General features: G+C 37.7%; 1 protein-coding gene across 1 annotated transcript in view; it reads left to right on the top strand.

Moving 5' to 3' along the window:
* Positions 1-5902: 5902 nt before the first annotated feature.
* CD36 (CD36 molecule (CD36 blood group)) overlaps positions 5903-17603 on the top strand; it is a 32974-nt gene continuing 21273 nt past the window's right edge. The window contains exons 1-2 of the mRNA XM_072866857.1: positions 5903-5999; positions 14405-14638. Of these exons, the coding sequence (XP_072722958.1) occupies positions 14519-14638 (120 nt within the window). The 5' untranslated portion in view covers positions 5903-5999; positions 14405-14518. The remainder of the gene's footprint in view (positions 6000-14404; positions 14639-17603) is intronic.

Below are 17603 nucleotides of genomic sequence, written 5' to 3'. Positions count from 1 at the left end.
GGTAGGTAAACAGAAAGATATCAGCTGATAGATGTCCATGGTGTTTGATTAAGATACTGGCATACTCCCTTGGGTACGTGGACTTTGGAAAATACAATGTTCAGTAAGACCTAGAATGTGTAACTGTTGTTAAAACAGTTCTCACACATAGAAGTACAGTGGAAAAAACTTTCCTATTGCGTGAAGGTGCAATGCTGAATGAGCATTTCAGTCTGCACATCCAAGACTTTTAGAGATACTGTTCTGATAGGGTCGAGTTTTATCCTCTGAGAGGAGGTGGGCAGGCAGCCTGATAGCAAGGCTTAGGGAAAGGGGGAGAAGTCTATGTTAGAATCTGGCAGCTGAGAAAAGGAATTGTGAAAGAAAGACAGGCAAAAAACTAACTAGAAAACCACTAACAGAGCAGAGTGCAGCATGGAAGAAATGGTTGCCAGAAGCTGGAGGGACTGAGCATTTATATGTCTGTAATCCTGTGGCTGTTACTACCCAGAAAGTCTTGGGAGTGTCCTGCTGAATCCTCTCCAATACCATTTTGGGAATCTGATAAGTGACTATTGTTACTTTTTACCTAAAACAGAGAAGCCTGAGTATAATTAGACGGAGGGTGTGCACTCCGCCACAAACATGCCTGGGGTATTTCATGTTGTGATGGCATGCTTACAATTCTGTAATCTTTATCCTATGTAATTTTAAGGATTGTTTTTAAACGCTAAACACTAATGAGTGCCCTGACTTCTCAAAGCATAAGAAAGAGGTGAAGGATACATCCCATTTCCTTTCTGGCTGTTGTGGGGTGGAAGAAAGGACACAGCACTGGTTTTGGTAGTCCAGTATGCCTGCTCTGCCACTGAACCTGTCTGACCCTGCATTCAGAGAAGTCTGAGTTGTTCCCAGCCCCATCTCAGGTCCTCTCGCAGTTCTGGTGCAGGTAAGTCGAGGATGAGGTTTACTTTTCCTTACCTGGCACATCTGCTTCTTTGCATATGGGTGAAGCTGTTCAATATTCATTTTTGTAGGAGTGGGAGGACTTCAAAAAGTGCTGAATGACAGCTGGACAGGGAAAAGATAATGGGCAGGAATACCATAGGCTTTACTGTTCTGAGGCTTTACGAAGGAACACAAACAAGAACAAATTACAGGATTAAGTTACCAAACTTAAATTATTATTTATATTAACACTTTCAGGTAAGATTAGTCTGTGTACCAAAGAGCACTGATAAATCTGGCTTTCAGCTGCAACCAGGTTTTTTATTAACTGATGTTAAGTGTGAGGTTATATACCAGGAGTTCAGGCAGGGGGAGAAGAAGGGAAGTAGGAGAAGAAAGAAAAAAGTATCACAAGGGATTTGGGGAAACATAAATGTTACTGGCAGGGCACAAGGACAGAATTGATGGAAAGCTGTAAATTCTGGAAGTGGGGAAAAAAACTAGAGGGTAATCGAATGGGAGAGGAGACAGACTGGAGGAGACAGACCGGAGGAGATGCTTGGTGGAGGAGTGACTGCTGAGATGATAGGGTGGAAGGTGGGAGAGATATACGAAGAGCTGGAGGAGGGAGGAGATTCTTGGGGAAGGAAGCAGGAGTAAAAGGAAGCACACGTAGAAGGGAAGGCAGAAGGGAAGTCTGGCAACAAGCTGGAGGCTGCAGCTGCGAAAGCCACACAGGAAGCAATCAACGGGACTCCAAGAAGACCAAAGGTAGAACAACAGCATTTACATAGAAGGATAGGTCAGAAAATATCCAGATTAATGGAAATTTCAGGAATATTTTTGTTTCCTTCCTTTCTCTTGTTGCTTCATTTTCTGACTAACTTTAGAGAGGGATAAACTTCATAGAAAGCCAGGCAAAGAGTTTCATGCCATGAGATGCCTCTTGAGTTAGTATGTGTGGGACGTAGCTTTATAGCTCCTGTCATACTGACTCACCTTGGGGTCCTGTTAACCTTCTGGGACAGATTTTATCTTCCTTATGAAAGGCCTTGGCAGACAGGCTGCTCACTGTTGCTATTTGTTGTAACTGTCTGGAAGGACGTGCCTCAGTCCACTCTTCAAATAAAAACATTAATACAGTGCTTAAAACTTTAATACTGTAATAGTTTTTTAAACGTATTTTAAACAGTTCATCACTGCTACAATAAAAGCATCGAGCAAGGATCCAAAAGGACAGGCAGAGGAAGCAATAGCACTCTCACTTGGTTAAATGTTCATTTAGACAACAAAGTTCTGAACCAAAGCCTGTGAAAATCATTAGAAAGAGTCCCATGAATTTAAACAAACAGCTGTATTCACAGCTGTGATCCCTCATTCTGACCTGTCTCTGTGCTTTGTGTAAATAATAAGCCCAAATCTGAAGAGCTCTCTCTAGTATCAAACTCCTTATCTGGTTGCCAGTATGTTGTGAGGATTAACTGGGATTAGACTGTGTTTGCAAAGAGTTATTACAAAGAGCGAAGACAATTAAGCTTATTCTGGATTGGCAACAGGAACCTGATACATTGCCTCCAAGTGCTGGGCTATTGCAGAGGGTAACGAGATCAGAGGCAGAGGCTGGTGTTGAAAGGACTTCTTAGAGCTGGTCTTTCTTGCAAAGCGTAAGTGCGAAAGAGCATTATCTTTGGCTCAGAGGTCTTATAATTCCTTATCACTTGAGACAGCTTAGATACCAAGGAGTTTAAAAGGTCTCTGCAACTTTCTATTTCTTTTTGTGGCTGATGAAAGATCAACTGACTCGTAGGGCATCGGGCAGCCAGGGTTGCTGTAGGGTTGCTACAGCAACTTAATTTTTCTGTGAATAAGGAACTAACTCAGCAGGCTCTTCTGCAGCTCTCCAGTTCCTGGTGGCAAGAGTAGTGAGAGCAGCTCTTCCTCCATACAGGTATGTGACCCTGCTCCTGGACTAAATGCAGTTTCTCAGCACACAGTTGCACATTGTATTCATTTCTTGTGAGCGTACTATTGCACTTGACTGCTTATAGCTCTAAGAAGAGCCCATTCACTAAAATTTAGAAAGAATAAATATACTGATAATCAAATTATTTCACTTGCATATTAATATCTTGATAATATTTAATATATTGCTAATATTTCACTGTACATTGCAATTAAAAATGAATGTATTCATATTTTAAATTGTAACAAGTATATATAATCATGTGTCTGTGAACCATTATCTTATAAATAAAAGTCATTATCTTATAAATAAAAACCATTATCTTATAAATAAAAGGATTATATACATTTATTATTAAAAATAAATATGAATGAAGAGAAATATCAAGTGTATGGCTGATCATAAAATGCATATGTTTTATAAATGTGTTATAAATGAACATCTGAAAATACTGTAGTAATTATTAATTATAGGAAAAGGCTTATATGTGCATTTCTGTATAGATTTAAAATTATAATTCATGTCCAGTAAAGATGCTGATGTAACATATCTTAAATTAATTTTGATATGTAAGTCTTGAGATCAACTGAATAAATATAAGATAGTAATGTAAATACTAATAACTTGTGCTATTTTAGTGACCTGATTCTCTTTAATAACTGATACAATAACTATGATATTAAGTCAGTGATTTATTTTTTTTTATTTGGCAAAAATGTCCTATTCATAAAAAATGTGTAGTCTGTAGTTGTCTAATTTTGGGGATTTTTTTCTGTCCTCAAATGGTACTTCAGAAGCATTTATATAATTGGCACAACTGGTTAAATTATCAGAAATGTAGGGTTTTTTCAGTTAAATTATTATATTTTGGAACTACTTTTTGTGTAACTGATAGTTATATGCATATTTCTGTAACATGGTTTCATTTGAAAGATTAATGCCATATCTTAGCATGAGAAAATGACATAATCTGAGAAGTTCAGGGTATCTATTAGTTGCCTGCTTCATTCACTGCTAGTGCACAGAAATCACCACTAGTACTTTTTCTACTTCTCTCTTCTTCATAGTTGTCAATGTTTCTTAATATACAATAATACTACACAAATTTTCCTCATCTCTCAAGACCTCCAGCTGCTGCCAAGGTATCTCTTGCAGCAAGGGTCATTTTGTTCTTCAGTTGGGTTGTTTTGTGTGTGTTACCTATGTTTTATACTTTCATTGTAGTACTTAAATATCTTCTCAAGAAAAATATGAAAAAAAAGGAAAAATTCCTTTTTTGTTATGCACACAAGAGTAGCCCATTAGCACTTAGAATAAAGAAGAGAAAAAGCATCCTTTGGTATAAGAAAATTTGTATAATAAAGTTTTTTTATAATAAAGTAGTTCAAATAAAGCCTAGCTCACCAGATCCATAGGGAGAGGCTATAAAAGGTGAAAAACTCCATGGCACAGTTGGCACACATTTTCTTGAAACTGTCTCAGTATTGATTCCTCACCCAGACTGGTAGGCAAGACCCCCACGGTCTGTACCTCTGCTGCCAGCGGGAGGGGACAATCTGCTTTTCTGAGAGTGTTTCTGTCAGCTCCGTGCTGCCACTGCTGTAGTCTCTGAGATTTCCCCTGAGGGAGAAAGCTTAATCAGGAAGGGCTTTGGCCTGTATTAATTCTCCAGATGATTTTCTATGTTGCCCTCTCTTTTGGTAGAAAACATGTGTCTTGCTGGCAGAGGCCTGGATCTCCTGGTACTATCCCAACCACCGATTCTGATTCTCCAAGTGGGGCTGGGGAACTGACCCAGCACATGGGGTTGGTTAAGTAAAGCTTTCTTCTGTTGCTGACCTGATGAAAAGCAGTTTTTTTCTGGCAGCAGGCTCACGGTTTGGCTTTAATACCTTGTGTTTGAAGCTGAGCTGAAGTCCCAGGGAAGATCTTACGCACGTTGCTCAGACCAAGGACATGTCTCCAGGTCTGGAACATGTGAACTGAAAGAAAAGGGTGTCAATTACTTGACAGGTCTCCAACTCTTGAGAAGTCACTGAAAAGTTGACCTTAAACTTACCTCTTCATTAACTGGAAAAATCCCCTGTACATATGTTGTTCTTAATTATTACACAGGCAAAATTATGGTGTAGCTGGTAGGCAAAAGAACTACACAGTCATTCATCAAAGCCACTGTCATTGTGTGTTTGGGATGATTCACAATGGTGACAATTTCTCAACTAGGTATTGCACCAGTGAAGGAGTTTTGAATTACTCCCTTATTGCCTGACTTCTGAGCCAAGAAGAGTTTTGCAAGAAATGGAATATATCCAAGTAGGGACAAGATTTATTAAATTTCTCTTGACTTTCAAAAGGTGCCTGCTTTCAGAATTTTTCTCCCCTAGCATCAGAGCTTCCTCTCTGTGCCCTCCTTAAGTTTCAGTGAGAAACATCTCTAGCATTAATAGACTGACCCAGCCCTTTAGGTAGCAGATTTTTATGGCTCTTTGCTGCTTCAAACTCACCCAGAAGCCTAAGTTATTATATTACAGTATCTGTATTGGGTTTAGTTCTACGAAGTTCCTTCCTATCTATGTTCTGAGTGATTCTTACATGAACCCACAGGAGTGGAAGAATCAATGTTGGCTCTATCACTGCCTCTCTTGTGCTTTCTTTACCTCTTGCCCCTGCTTGGATCATTTGAAAATAATTTTTAAAAGTGATTTTGAGGACTGAGAAAGGCAGCAGTTTATCCATGCCATAGTCAGTGAAGAAGAGCTCAGAATCAATATTTCTGTGGCAAAAATGAACTGAATCAGCTGCTGGGTCTTCCATCATCCATTTTTCCTTTAAAGAACCTAGTTACAATATGACAGAGAAACTCATCACTGGCAGGAGCCAAATATATCACACTGTTTCCACTGTACTGCTGCCAAGTTGGCTTGAGCCAATGGTATTTTAGGATGTTTTCCGTGTCATCAGAACACATTGAGAATCACAAGGGACAGCACCTTATGTCCTAATACTTCACAGAGCTGGGAAAACTACAGCTGGGAGTCATTAGTGGGTAATGAAGGAGCTACGCAGCAGTTTGGAATGAGTCTTCCAAGCTCTTGTGATGGGAAATCAGGTATTAATGCATGTTTGGGAGGATCTTTTTTGAGGGAGCTGAAGACTGCTTTATATGAGTGGTTGGGGTATGCCTCAGGGCATACACTGGAAAGCCTTGAAAGCCAGCACATCTGCAGTAGAAGTCTGTGGTGCGAGGTGGGCAAAAAAATGCTACAACACCTTTGCAATCTTTGGCCAAACTTTCCATCAAAGATAGGTGGTAAATATTTTGAAGTTTTCTCATTGCATTTTCTTCTTGCTTCGTAACTTGTTTGCATTTACTAGAATCTTGTATAGCTGTCCTGGTATTGTCATTATGGTGCACTGACAAGGGGAGGAGCTGAAAGACCTTTCTGGGGAATTTGAGTGGAATTGTTTTAAGACTAGCCTTCTAAAAGTTAAACCTCTAACTTAAATGAGTCATTTAGATCCTCTATAGTTAACGGAGAGACATCAGTACTTCCAAAGGGTATGATACATCCTTGCCTAAGATAAGCATTTAAGGTAGATGGGATGAGTCTGTGGAAGTGCTCCTACCTCTCTATTGAGAGGAGAGGAAACCAATTCATCTTCCTCAGGCCAGATCCCTACTTTTTACCTGGATAAAGTTATTTGCAACAAATATTTGTAGTTAACTTTCAAAAAGAAAACAATTATTGCTATGAAACTATGTCTTTCTTTTCTTTTAGATCCTTAGAGATAGGACGTTAAAAGCAAAACTGAAACAACTGAAATATCTTGATACTTCCTTCTTTTAAAGTGAGGTGACTACTCCTGCCATATACCTCTGTTCTCTCCCATGGCTTTTGGAAAATTAGGTGGTAGAAAATAGCAGTCACAGTGAGAGTATCCGAAACAAAGACAGTGAACATATCTTTTAGGAAAAAAATATTAGTTCCATATTATTATTTTTATAATGTGGGTGTTATATATTCAAGTTCTTTATAGGCAGTACTTGAAGATAGGCTATGTTCACTCTAGGGGAGGCCCTTATGCAATAGAAGTGAAGTAAATTCTTGAGGCTGGTCTGGGTGGATAATTCATTGTGCTACTTATGTATTATGTGATGAGGTGATGCACAGAAGATTTTCTTATCCATAGGAAATCAAACTGCCTTTCATGAATACAAATTTTCACTCCTCATAAAGCAACACTGCCTAGTATCTCCAATACATGCAGAGGGACAGAAGTCTCATCCAGCTGTTGGCATATTGCACATTTTCTTCTGTAGATGATTCATATTCCTCTTTCTCCTCCTCAGTAGAACTAAGTGCATATGAGTGAACATGAGTGTGTTGAATCAGAAAGAGCTTATTTGGGGACAGGAGCCACATGTTCTTATTTTTTACGGGTTTTTTTGAATGCTTTAAATCTTTCATTACTGACCAAGGTACAACTTTCTTGTGGGCGTTAATAACTGTGGAGAAGCCAGAGAAGACCACTGAGTGGTGGCAACAGGATTTTGGGTAGGGAGTGTGGAAGCCACCTAAGATGATGCTAATAGAATAAGCCTGATAAACAATAAATCTGTGCTTTTACTTGCCATGGAAAGGAGGTAAACATAATTCCTCACACCTTTATTTCAAAATAGGAACAGCACTCAAAAGATTATAGAAAATCATGTTTTGAATGCTGAGAACATTAACCTCATCTTCTGCCCCAGGGCTTGGCACTTAACCTAACAACTAGAAGAGGGTTTTTTGTTTTGTTTTGTTTTTAAAGGTTAGTGACCTCTGAAAAATTCAGAGAGTGCAAAAGTACAGAAGGGGGTTTCCTGGAGTTTTCTAATCTACTTGCTAACCTCAGCCACATCTCCACATCTGACAAGGGACTAATGTTAAGATTAATTTTTACAAGTTTCATAATAGGCAGGTGAAGAAAAACCCTGAGAGTGCCACGACTGTGGAAACACAAGAATATAAAATCATGCTGTGCTGTACTGTACATCAGAGAATTCCCACAGGAATGTGGGAAAGTTTATGTGGGCATCCTCAAAATTCAAATTATATGTACCATAAAGGTATGTCATCCCCTGATGGAAGGGATCTTAACGTAAAAAAAAGGGGAGGGCATTGAGTGTTTAGGAATCTCAGGGCATATAGAAAGATGATAACTCTTCTCATTTGTTCCCTCTGTGTTTAGAAAGCAGCCCAAAGAAAGTGATTTCTGAAAGGCCTCTCTATGAGATGTCTAGAAAAGCCAGGAATCACACTCATGTCTTCAGCATTTTCTTGTCAGTAGTATGTTTATTCCAGGAAATGTGGGTGAGCTTCGTTTGGAGTTAAAAACTACATCTGTCTTTTTCTGCTTCCTGTGGTTTTCTGTGTCTTCATCAAGCCTGTGAGTGTCATTTACACTATTTCTCTTTCTCGACAGTTTCTCCTTGTGGGGTAGTTTGTCTGTTATTGCACCACTGGGGGCTCCAGTGAAGTACATAATTTTTTGCTTTTTCTGTCATTGCTCTGTATTTTCTCCCCTATAACCTCTGAACCCTGATATGAAGCCAGAGAACATAGAAGGACCATTAAGTACTTATGGTTTGGTTCCATTTGTTTTTAAGGAACAGAAATGACTGATATTCAAAAGTACACAACTTCTTTCTTAGCTTCAAATCCTTTTAGCTGGTTTCTGCAGTTGAACCTCTCAGTCCTCATTTCACTGCCAAGCACTGCCTGCTAGAAGAGATTTAGCTAATACAGGATGATAATAGGATATCATAAGTCACAAAATTAGCTGATACAACTCAGCATGTATATGTTGAAAACTGAGCTTCATTACACCTGATTTAGTACCTTTAGGATTCCCACAAAAAGACAGCAGTAGATATTTTCCTCCCTTACAAATGGTGCATGCTGAATCCCATACAATGCAAACGGAGAAAATGAGCATGGTAGGGAACATCTCCATGGGCAGGTGTGAGTAACTGAAATTACTTTCTCTTAGAAGAGACAAATCAGCAGTGAAGGAGGCAGTGCAGCCTCGGAGGAAAGCTGGATCCAGAACAAGAGCATCCTCAGGAAAGCATCATACAAAGAGATGTCCAACAGAAATAATTAATGACAATATTCATAAAAGTAATGCATGGGAACCATAGTGTGGAGGACTGCTTGTTTCAGCAGTTAAACTCCACTCTTTACAGGAAAGCAAATGTACTGCTTTTTTCAAGGATGTGAAACTGGAGTTAGTCAGGGTCACCAACTTTCCCTGGCAGCAAGCCTTGTACAAAGACTGTCCTACAGGTGGCTTTCAAAGGACCAGCCTCACTTTCACTCTTGCTTTCACTGCGAGGAGACAAAACCTCAAGTTCATTAATCTTCATCCACCTTAGATTTACATAGCAGAAGTAGATTAGAAGAAGGGAGCTTCTTCCACAAAAGCTTAACTTTCAAATAGGGCAATATCAAAAACAGAACAGTAATCAGTCAAAACACATAGCAAATGATAAACATGTGGATCACAAACTATTCAGTGCTATACCCTGAAAGCCTGGACCTGAGAATCTATTTTTAGGAATATTTTCTCTCTTACTATTAAATAAGCCAAATATAAATCACTTCCTCTTGCTGCTGCCAGAAGAATCTTTTAAAACAATCCATTCATTTAATTGACCTGGGATGAGGAGGTATTTAAAAAATATTTGTGCAAAAGCTTGACAAACTGATTGCTGTTAATTATTAGTAGACACTGTGCTGGGGTCACACTTTGGTCTACACAGAGGTTAGGGTAAAAATAACTGATTTTTAGATACATTAAGAAAAAGAAGCTTCTAGGATGAAGTTCATTGAACTTGCAGTAAAAGAGGAAGAGCTTTAGCACTTCGTGAAGAAATGTTGTAATCCAACCTGTGAAAAAAAATCCCTTTAAAAAATATTCTAACATTTTCTGATTTTTATTACTTGAAAATATACTCTCATGATGATTAAGCTGCAAAGGTGTTTAGCCTGTATTGTGACAGAGAATGACTGCAATAGTAAGGCTTTATTTATACAGCAGAGCATGCTATATAGCAAAGAATATTTGAAAATATTTTGTATCTTAAAGAAGCTGTCAGGAGCTGGTTAGTCATAACTTGCTAATACGAGCAGTTTTAAAGCAAATGGATATTAGAGAAGTGACCAGGAACCAAATAAGTAAGTTACCCTTTCGTCTCCTTGACCTTTGACTCGCTTGGATCAAAATTCAACAAAGATTGCAGCTGCTAAGTATATTACCACGAGATGTAGGTAGTGGCTTTTAGTCAGACTGTAAAAATAACACTCCCCCTCCACCCCCCCCAGCACCAATACAACTTAACTTTTTCTTTTGACAAAAAGATAAACAGGGAACTGACGTCTCTTGGAATATATAAACACTCCCTCGGAGTTTAGAGGCTATGTGCTTGGTGGGGAGATTTAGCTGCTTATCTTCTCGTAACTTGATGCAAGTCATGTGTTAAGTACTTGTACGTTCAGCTGAAAAGTCAGTTGCCCTTATTCAAGGTGAGTCATATGATACAACGTTTAAAATCAGAGGGTTTTCCTCAGAAATACTTTTAAAATCAGTTGGTGGAAAGCTCTTGGAAATATTTATTAGTAGTATAAAATAAAATGTCAGGATTTTGCAAAGGTGTTCGCAAGAAACAGTGAGATTTTACATGTATTAGCGAAATGCTTCATTACTATGTTAGCAATGGTATTTTATGTTCAGTATTGCTGGCTTTCCCAATTGCATTCTGTCTTTTGATATTTAATATTCTTGAAACTACAATTTTGGAGTCATGTGAATTTATAAGAAATGCATCTTTTTAAAGTGATATTTGTAACATTTACTATTGCAGATAAAAACCTCAAAGTAATTTCAAAGTATGTCAAAGATTAAAAAAAAAGAAGGCAGAAATAACCTCTTCCCTGCAAATGTATCTCTTAAAAATTTCAGGATTTTTAATCTCACCATCTGACCTTGGAGAAACTGGAATTACGTTTAAAGAAACACCATGTTTTTGGCTTGAAACTCCTAATAGGAATTTTGAAAACCCATTTTAATTTTCACTATACACACTGCTTCTTCCCCATGTAGTTGCTCTCATTTGGGGCAATAAATCTGATTCTCTGTCAGAATTGAAGTAATGCCATGTCAAGCAATGTTTGAAAATTACTATTAGAGCTGGAGAAATAATTAAGAAAATACAGATAATACTATTTGATATTTATAAGGCCTTGCTTTAAACTGACATGTACAGAAGCATAAGTAAAGTAGGGAAGAAAAAGTTTAATAACATTTTACATCTTTCCTCCTATAAATTGTCTTTTAAGAGACTCGAATGGATCATTTCCATTGTCAATATTCTATTAAGGACATTTGAAACAATATTAAAAAGTACATACCAAACACTTTAGAATGGGGTGAATATTCTTATTAATCCTGTAGTCCAATCTAAGTTTAATTGATACTATAGTCTCATAGGCAATATCTAATTTTGTTATGGTACTTTCTATTCTGCTTAAGGTAAATTATTTTTGCTTGAATATGAATTCCCAGACACAACTGCATTCTTATTGGAAATTTCTACTTTAATCTTCATATTTTACATTCAGTTGTGACAGATGAGAATAGCTTGTTGACTTCTATGTGAAATTGAGTGTTATGTTGTGAGTGCTCTTCATTGCAGTTGTGTAATGGATAATTTGACTTGCATAAATTGAGATATGTCTAGACTGCTATTGCATTGTGTTTGGTGGGAGAAGGGTGAATATTTTACAATTTGCAAAAGCCTGGAATACACAGAAGTTATTAGCAGCCACTTGCTTTCTAGCTGTTTATTGCTAATGCTTATGAGAGATACCTGCTCTGCCTAACACAAAAAAAAATCCATTGGAACAGGTTGTAGAAACTTAGATGGAAATGTATTTCGGTGGAAAGTGTATATCTGTTGAATTTTAAAAGCTTCAGTATGTAAGCCAAGAAAAAAAGTCTGACAATGTCTAAAAGCCCTCTTTAAACGTTTATGGAAGAGATAATTTCCATTTTTAATTATAAAATGTGTATTTCCACACTTTTTAAAAAAATCTGCTAGAATAGATAGCATTGGGGAAAAAAAATCAACCTGAAATATGTACTTTTCAGAATTCTATGTCATTGAGAATTTCTGCTTCTCCTTAGATTTGTTACAATGTGTAACAGCAGTCAGATTTTTAAATCCCCACATCACTTATCCAATGAGTTGCACAGCAGTGTTACAGTTGTACTTTTGGCAGACTACAGATCCTGAGCTGAACATACCTACAAAGATAAGAGAGTTGGTCCTAGTGACTTTCACTTAGAAGTTCTTCAGGTCTAATGAATTTCTAACTTGAATTTGCTTTGAAGTTTGCCGTTAGCCACATTATGCATCCATTCACTATATCAAAGAGCCTTTAATAACTTGGTGTTTTTATAATTCAGTCAAGTTGTCTTTCAGTTATCTTTGTGAGAAGTGCAACAGGTTGCATGAAAAGTTTGGGAAAATATATTTTTTTCCTTGGTGTTACCTGTTTGATGAGTTTCTATTGCTGTTATGTACAAAGGCAATAGAGAGGAAAGCAACTAAGTAAACCTGTGGTTCAAATAAGGTGCACCTCCTCCAGCAGAAAAGCCAGGTTTACAGCTGTAAAGATATTCTTCTCAGACCCTAGCCAAAGTAAAAAAATTTAGACAAATCTGGTTTCTTTCCTGGTCCCTTGTGTGTGCAGGTAAAGCAATCAAAGGGTAAAGTTTTGATGTGGGAACCACAAGGAATCACCCGGTGGCAGGTGGATGGACTGGCTGGCTTTTATAGGAAGGGTATTTTTATGAGATTGCAAGTAGTCTTTTGGTCATTCTACTTGCAAGTATCCAAGAAGAAATTATTAAAATACCAAATTATCTCAAACGTACAGAAATAGTAATTGTTAATGTCAAGGGACCCATAAACCACTGCTAGTGCAAGAGCAGGCAAAATTTGGGTTTCCAATGCAGGTAAAAGGAGCAGTCTGGGCTCAGGTACAGACATGATATAATTGTGAGTTTGGTAGGACGTGGGAGGACACATCATTAGCCTGCTGACCATGGTACCTTATGTCAGTGCATGCTGTATGTGTCTTTTTTTTTTTAATAAAAGGACCTCATAACTCCATTTATGAAAATAAAAGTCATGCTACTCCTACACCTGCTTTACTATTTAGAAATCCATGAAGATTTTTTAACCCTTTAATCCTCAGGAGTAAACTAGGAATTCAGGTTGAGTTGTTCTTCCACTTCATCTTTCTATTTTCCTTTGCTCTCTGCATTTGGCCTTGAATGCGTAATTAACTCTGCCACTGATACCTGCTTTAAAATTGATTTAGCAATGATCACAACATGTTAACAAACAGAAATTGGTAAGAATAAAAAGGATATGGACAATGACATCTAAAATAGAGAACAGCAGACTTTGTGTTAGCTGGAGGCCTAAAGCAAATAACAACCTTGCAAATTCTGTGGATGTGATTAACTCCTGAGCAAGAATAAATTGCAAATTAGGCAGCTCTTTGTCTTAGTTATTCATAAACAGTAACAAGCAGGAAAAAATCTCACTGGGAGCTTATGTTTTACCATATCTGTCAGCGCTGGTATAATTCTGATTTTCTTTACACTTTCACTAGGGGCCAGATCTTAAGATATGTTAGCACATATTACCAGCAACTGTTGTTTTCCAATGAGTAATTGCAGACTTTTTTTTTTTTCTGAGACTGAATGGTCTTGAAATATAAGGTGTTACATCTTTCAAAGATGAAAATCTAGACTTGCTTTAAGAAGTCTGCCTTTCTGTAAGGCAATTGGGATTGATGAAACTAGGTGATGGTGAGAATGCAGCTCTAAAAGTAAAATCCAGTCATGCCTTTGTCAAGAAGTTGCTGAAACAAAGTTTTATCCCTTCAGTAGTAGACTGTGGACTGACAGAGATCTGGAAAGACAGGCTTCTTGTAGGTGCCTCCCATTAGAGGCTGCCATTCCCACCAAGGTGCTGATGGACCTTGAGGACTTCCTTACCAGCATAATGCAGAAATAGCCTGGGTAGCTCACACTAGGTTGACTAGTGTGAGCTAAAACTCCTGGTTTTGCCTGAAGTGGGAGCCATGGGCATTGCAGGCTGTGATAAAAGCAGAGGGCTATGGCCTCCTCCTTTGGAACAGAGAGATTTTAGAGAAGGTGCTTCCCTCAGGAAGAGTGTCTGCTGAATAATAATTATGTCAGTTTGCCCTGATGCAATAGAGCCAAAACCAAAACAAAACAGAAGACTAATGAAAAAAGTACATGCTTTTTTTTTTGGCACTGGTTGCCACTGGCTGGCTGGTTTTGACATGTTATCTTTGTACCTGCTTCATGTCATGCACTTTGTACTTTGAGCTTTGGAATGTCATTTTTGTTCATTCTTCATTATGTTAGCAGCTTCTCTCAGGAAGATCAGTGAGTCTCTTTGGACCAAGAAGTGAGAAAAAAACATCAAGCCTTACAGCAAGGATACTTTTACATTGTCTGTCTGCACCCTGACAAAGGAGAGGAATGGGCTGTAATAGAAACTGTGGGCTCCTAACTGGGGCCGTCATCGGTGGTGTGCTGGCTATCTTTGGAGGAATTCTGATACCGGTTGGAGATAATCTTATAGGCAAAGCAATAAAAAAGGTACACTTTTTTTTTTTCCCCCAGTCTATATATTTTGTGGTTATTGAATAGTCATTATTTCTAAATCTTGTGTTCTGTTTCTGCTTTTTTCCTTTTTTTTTTTTTCTTTATTAAACCTAGTTTTGGTAATATATGCAATCCAAACTTCTCTGGTAGTAGATGCTGCAGCAATATTTTTTTTAATATATTAATTATATTGTCATGTTTACTTGCTTGCTGTCCTTCATGCTTCACATGAGAAGCCAAAATATTGTTTTCAAGATGTGTTTTCAGTAATGCAATTTAGAAGTAAGCATTTTTATTTTTATTTTAATTATGTTTGTTTCTAGTTTCTTTATTTTTTCCCCATGATGATCCACTTACTTATTTTTCTGCATTTTTTTCTTATTTTGGTACTCACTCCATGCACTTATGTCATGGTTTAACCCCAGCCGGCAACTAAGCCCCACACAGCCGCTCGCTCACTCCCCCGCAGTGGGACGGGGGAGAGAATCAGAAGGGTAAAAGTGAGAAAACTCGTGGGTTGAGATAAACGAGTTTAATAGGGAAAGCAAAAGCCACGCGCGCAGGCAAAGCAAAGCAAGGAATTCATTCACTCCTTCCCATGGGCAGGCAGGTGTTCAGCCATCTCCAGGAAAGCAGGGCTCCATCATGTGTAATGGTTACTTGGGAAGACAAACGCCATCACTCCGAATGTCCCCCACGTCATGCCCAGGTTCTACCCTTTCTAATACATTCCAATTAATCTGAGAGAAAACTGACCCCCCCTCCCCCTTCCTTCCCCTTCCCCAGCTTTATATACTGAACATGACGCCATATGGTATGGAATAGCCCTTTGGTCAGTTGGGGTCAGCTGTCCCAGCTGTGTCCCTTCCCAGCTTCTTCTGCACCTGGCAGAGCATGGGAAGCTGAAAAGGCCTTGATTTAGTATAAGCACTGCTTAGCAACAACTAAAACATCCCTGTGTTATCAACACTGTTTTCAGCACAAATCCAAAACATAGCCCCATACTAGCTACTATAAAGAAAATTAACTCTATCCCAGCCAAAACCAGCACAACTTATATTTACGTATTGCAAATAATCTAAACAAATTTCTGATGCAGAATCTAATCCTACACTTACATGCATTCAGCTCACATTCTGTGACTATATGATCTAAGCCAATGTGCTCCACAAGACTACAGGATCAGATCATATACATCTTGATTCAAGGAGTGTGAAGAGTAATTGAAGCAGAGTGTTGTAAACCTGGCAGACACCATTTTTTTCCTGTTTTTTTAGATTATTTTATTTCTTTAAAATCTAGTTTTGTCTAAAGAAAAATGGAAAGTTAATTTGTTAAATCTTCGTTGAAAAGAGTGTATAACTGAAGGTCTAAATCATGGAGTAATCTGGAGTGAAAGAACATGGAAGACCTGGGGTGTCCACCATGGAGACATGGAGTCTCCTTGGGGTCACTGCAGCCAAGGTGGGCTCTCCTACAGTTAAAAATCTATAAATCTTAAGGTCTTTGGCTGATGGTTAGTCCTCCTAATGATCTGCTGTGGCGCTGAAGACTATGGAGATCTTGGAGATACTTATTCAAAGGCCCTTCTGGAAGACTGCCCTTAACTGAACAGCTATTGAAGTCAATTGAGGAGGTGGATATTTGAACTGTCAGGAAATGTTAAGCTGTCTGTTGAGGCCCTGCCTAGATTCTACCATCACATTTTTAAAAAATTGAAAAACATGGCTTCTACATAACATTTTAGTTTTGTCAGCAAACTCAGTGAAAACCTAACTGTAGAGGAATTTTCGAATTCTTATTGTATTTTTCATGAAATTTTCAAATTTATAGAGAATAAAAAAATAATTCTTGCTAGATAATGTCTCACCCACCTTGCAACATTTTACAAAAAAGTCATACTCTCTATATTTGCAAATAATTTTAATTGATCGATGAATTGAGGAAATGGCAGGTTTTCTAGAAAGCACATAGTTTTAAAAATATGTACCTTCTTACATTATTTACTTTGAGTTAATCCAGGGCGTTGTCTTATGCCATAAAGTATTTTCAAAGCAAATTACACATATTAGCAATGTTATGTGTTCATCTGTTTACTTATAATAATGAACCAGTTATACAGCATGGTTTGCAAATGTCTACATATGAAATTATACCTGTATGAGTTCTTAGTGGTAAAATATTAGACAGAGTAATTTTTTCCTCAACCTCTTTATAATTTTCTGCATTGTGATCATGTTTCAGATGCTTGTACCTATTTCAAGGCAGCTTGTTTGATATATATATAAAAAGGGAAATTTGTACCAGTATTCATATAAAATATAAAAGAGTAAATTTGTAGAGGCTTTATTTATTTAAGTAAACAGATACTCTTTTCCTAAGCACAAGTCATACTAGATTATTGTTTTGCTGTTTATCATGCTGACTATTTAGTGAGACCATGAGACTCTCAGACAATTCCTTTTCAGAAAAGATATGCCAAGGTGCAACAGCTGAAATATGTCATCAGTTCAGCAGATGCTGAAGAGGGACTTGAACCTAACTAATTCTGATTTAGCTGTGTTGATGAAAGGGCTAGTAACAAAAAAAAGTATTTGTCATTCACTGCAGTTATATTTAAGATAAATATAGAGCTGACTACAAAGAAAACAGGTCTGCTGAGCAGAGCATACTGAAAATACATTTTTTTCTGAAATCTTTCACCTTTGGAAATGTAATTTTTTTAAGGAAATGTTTGGTAGAAACAGATCAGTTTCAATGACAATTTTATTTTGAATTTCTCAAGAATAGAGACTCTAGGACAGAAAAAAACCTAATGAGTGGATGTTCTCTCAGATATGGCCTGTAAGCATTTATATTTCCATTTGGACTCATATGAGGCAAAGCCTGAACTTGGGTCCTCACTCACTGGATGAAAACAAATGTCAAAATGACATATTTTTAATAAAAGGGGAAAACT

The sequence above is a fragment of the Ciconia boyciana genome, chromosome 1 (assembly GCF_034638445.1).
Source record: "Ciconia boyciana chromosome 1, ASM3463844v1, whole genome shotgun sequence".
NCBI lineage: Eukaryota > Metazoa > Chordata > Aves > Ciconiiformes > Ciconiidae > Ciconia > Ciconia boyciana.
This window is presented reverse-complemented; position numbering and strand designations above follow the sequence as displayed.